This window comes from Cornus florida, unplaced genomic scaffold, assembly GCF_030987335.1.
Source record: "Cornus florida cultivar Cherokee Brave unplaced genomic scaffold, ASM3098733v1 CherokeeBrave_3.0.0_Hap2_Chr10, whole genome shotgun sequence".
In the NCBI taxonomy this organism is placed as follows: Eukaryota; Viridiplantae; Streptophyta; class Magnoliopsida; order Cornales; family Cornaceae; genus Cornus; species Cornus florida.
The window spans coordinates 74,970,187-74,973,947 of record NW_026775580.1 but is presented as its reverse complement, the minus strand read 5'-3'; the positions used below and the strand labels follow the sequence as shown (position 1 = coordinate 74,973,947).

At 33.8% G+C, this 3,761-nt stretch overlaps 1 protein-coding gene across 1 annotated transcript; it reads right to left on the bottom strand.

Moving 5' to 3' along the window:
- Window positions 1-602: 602 nt before the first annotated feature.
- LOC132277868 (DNA damage-repair/toleration protein DRT100-like) lies at window positions 603-3,195 on the bottom strand. The gene is made up of 3 exons (XM_059779711.1): window positions 3,109-3,195; window positions 2,919-3,000; window positions 603-862 (listed from the first exon to the last, which is right to left on the bottom strand). Exons 1-3 carry the CDS (start codon window positions 3,193-3,195, stop codon window positions 603-605), a joined length of 429 nt encoding a protein of 142 aa, XP_059635694.1.
- Window positions 3,196-3,761: the final 566 nt, after the last annotated feature.

Genomic DNA, 3,761 nt, shown 5'->3' with positions numbered 1-3,761 from the left:
TATAGACTTTGGTTTTATCCGTTATCAGGTCAACTTTCGGTTCATCACTGATGCACCGGGTTGAAAAACTTGGGCCGTCACAATCTATGTCAAAATTGATCAAATATATTATTATGTGCACCTAAGGAGTTATCAATTAGTTTTCATTTATAGATAATCTTATATTGGATTTTGTTTATATTAAGAATTATATTGTAAAAAGAAATTTATTATACTTTAATTTCTATTTTCATATTATTAGATATCCCCAATGAATTTCCTTGTCAGCCCCACCCAAAGGAAAATGGTTTATTTTAATATATGATTTTGAAAAGGATGATATTTTAACCACATACATGTTTCTAGCTGTGAAAAAAAAAAACACATGTTTCTAGCTTATTTTATAATGGAAGATATGGGTTCTTCGAAAGTGGATCTAGATGCAAATGTCATGTACATGTGCAAGAGATATACATTTACTAATATAAATTAATTAAAGACAATACAGTACTGGAGTTACCTGTCAAGTTGTTATCATAAAGAGCTAGAACTTTGAGGGATGTAAAGTTCCCAAATTCCTTAGGTATACTTCTAGTGAATTTGTTTTCTTACAATGCTAATACTCAAAGTCCTCTGCATTCCCCTAATTTGGATGGAATTTGACCACTGAGCCGATTTGTCATAAGAAATAACTCTTCAAGAATTGGGAGATCATATTGAATGTTCAATGGGAGGCTTCCAGAGAGGTTATTGCTGGTGAAATCAATTGATCTCAATGAAGAAATATTGACGATGGAAGATGGAATTGACCCTGTTAGAGAGCCAGTTGATAAGATCAATCCTTCCAGCTGTTTAAGATTACCTATCTCTGTTGGAATTACACCTGCAACATTGTAAGAAGCAAGACAAAAATGTTCTTTCCTTATATTGTATAAGCGATTAACTACAATGGTAAATGCATGATTACAAGTAAACTTAGTACACCCTTGTGATATGTATAACCAAAGAAAAAAAAAAGGGTATAAAAGGCACATTATTCAGTATTCAACTTGTATTTTGTATAAATATTGTTTAAAAAAGTGCGAATTGCAAAAAAATCTCCCTAGCTTTACTCTTACTGAGTTGCGAAAAACTCTCTTTATGAATATTTTTCGCAAAAAAATCCCCCTCAACCATTCCAAGGGCGTGCTTTTAACTAATGTCCGTTTAAGTGGTTGTCTGAAGGAATTTTTTGGATGAAATTACCCCTTAACAGATTATTCTTCAGACAATTTATTTATTTTTTCTCTTTTCTCTCTCCATGTCAAGCAAGCCTTTTCATTCCTTCAAACACAAAGCTAACAGCAGATTGAGAAACCCAATTATAAACTCAAAACAATTTTCGAGTAGTAGGTGGTGGAGTCAAAACAATATATGATGAGATGATAAATGCATTTCTCTCAAACTAAATTACTTAAATATCCTTTATAATTAGATTCTTGTGAATTAAATAGAGGGCAATGATGTCCTTTCACATTAAAAACTTTTATATTTTTAGGTCTTAACTTGAGTATATCAACTATAACAATTTCGTCTCAAAAAGTTACTTTGGGGTATTTTGTGTTCTCGAAGTAAGTAATTTTGAAAAAAAAAAAAAAAAAATCAGATTTGAAAAAGATATTATGTTACTTTTTAATTGTCAATTTCAGTCCAACTCAGTAACATAATTCAATTAAGAAAAAGAAAGGAATTGAATTAAGTATCAAATATACTGAAGGAGTTCTTGAGGATCTTAATTTTTCCATCTTCTATTCCAACGCCATGGTGGATCTTCTCTCTCCTGTGCAGTTGTATTCAATTTTATTTTATTAATTATACATAGCTTAAATATGATTTTATTGGCTTTTCATTATTTATTATTTATTTTTTGGCAATTTTTCTTTGTTGCTTCACATACCTTGCTTGAAGGAAAGAGAGAGAAAATAATAAATAAATTATCTGAAGAATAATCTGTTAAGGGCTAATTTCGTCCAAAAAGATTCTTGAAACAATCACTTAAATGGACATCAGTTAAAAACACCCCCTTAGGATAGTTAAGGGGAGTTTTTTGCCAAAAATATTCATAAGGGAGATTTTTTGCAACATGCTAAAAGTCAAGGTTGATTTTTTGAATTTTGCCCTTTAAAAAAACATCAAGAGAGAAATAGTTGTAGAAGTTTATCAATTTTTTATCCTCAGGTGAGCTTTTCATTCTACTTCTAATTTTTGTAGCTATTTAGTTAGGCTTGAAAGTGAACTCGTACCTTCGAGTTTGTTCCTGTTATGAAATAAGGATCGAATAAGAGTTTATGAGAACAAGAGAAAAATAATGACGAGAAAATAAATAGGCACACACAAACAAGACAAGAATTTACGTGGTTCGGCTATGCCTACGTCCACAGGGAGAAGACAGAACAATATTTCACTATAGAAATAAAGAGATACAAGGCAAAGTGGCTCACACCCAAAACCCAATTACACCCAAAATCTCTCACACACTAACTGATATTGATAACTCACTCAATTGATGAGATGATTTTCGGATGATCTGGAATGCATGGGAGACTTGGCTATATATAGCCAAAGAAAGCCAACTTATGCTTGATGTTCAAACATAAGCCTTGTTAATCACACATGGGGCTGCTTGGTGACCACTCAAAATACTTGTTGGGCACATATTCTTGGAGCCCAAGAATCTTAATGACATCAGAGGTGATGCAAGCCTCAAATTAAGCCAAAATGTTCAACAAATCTCCATCTTGGCGAAAATTCAAATGAGCCACTGTATCTCTGCTAAACAAACTGTCTTTTCCACAAAACAAATTAATTGAGAATTTTAGTTAAGTTTGAGTCATCCTCAAACTTAACCCTCGAGCTCTCATTCTTCAACCCATATATGTCTTGTACAGCCACAAACATACCTCTAATATTTGCGTCAAACTCTAAATGCTTATAAAAAATAACCTCAGAAATTCCAAGTTTGATATCTCCTTCAGCAACTTTCTACAACCACCCACAAACCACCGGTTGGTAGTGAAAAGTCATCTTCTCACCCTTGTGGAGATTAGGACATCCTTGACTTTTCCTCACATCTTTGTTATGACTAATTACTTGCCTCCCACGCATCTTAATGGCATTGGAATGGACTATCTTATTGCCACCAAGATTATTGCAAGTCAATATCACACATGTCCTCATGGGTTTGCCTCCCTATAAGGATTGCTGCAATTTTGGTTGCCATCTGAAAATGGATTTCATTCTCCCACCATGTTGTGTAGTCCCCTTACAACCCTTTTGAGAACTAAGATCGTAACTCCTCTTTCTAACTTTTCCTTTACCAAAACTCGAACGCAGATTTCTGCTAACTATAGAAAACCCAGTAGAAGCTCCACCTATTACTATATTCCCTTGGAGAAGATACAAAATTTTCACCTTGGTGCCCTGTAGCACCACAAGAGAATCCATCATGACCATCATTGCTCCACCTTCTGTTACAACCTTGTAACCTTTGGATTTTAGCACACCTACTGAAATAAGATTCATCTTCAGATCCGGTACATGTCGCACATCTGATAATGTTCTCACCAACCCATTATGTGTCTTGATCTTGACTGTTCCAATTCCCAAAATTTTGAAAGCTTTCCTGTCCACCGTCAAAATCGATCCACCTTTCACCTCTTTATAGGAAGAGAAAAAATCCCTAGTGGGAGACATATGAACGGAATAACCAGAATCAAGAATCCCACTATTATTAAATGACATAC

Excerpts from the sequence above, each read along its gene's own strand:
- LOC132277868 (XM_059779711.1), bottom strand. The coding sequence starts at position 3,195 with ATGAGGACATGTGTGATATTGACTTGCAATAATCTTGGTGGCAATAAG. Across the intron at positions 3,001-3,108 it reads TTAAGATGCGTGGGAGGCAA|AAAGTTGCTGAAGGAGATAT; the intron begins GTAATTAGTCAT and ends GGGTGGTTGTAG. Across the intron at positions 863-2,918 it reads GTTTGACGCAAATATTAGAG|GTGTAATTCCAACAGAGATA; the intron begins GTATGTTTGTGG and ends ACAATGTTGCAG.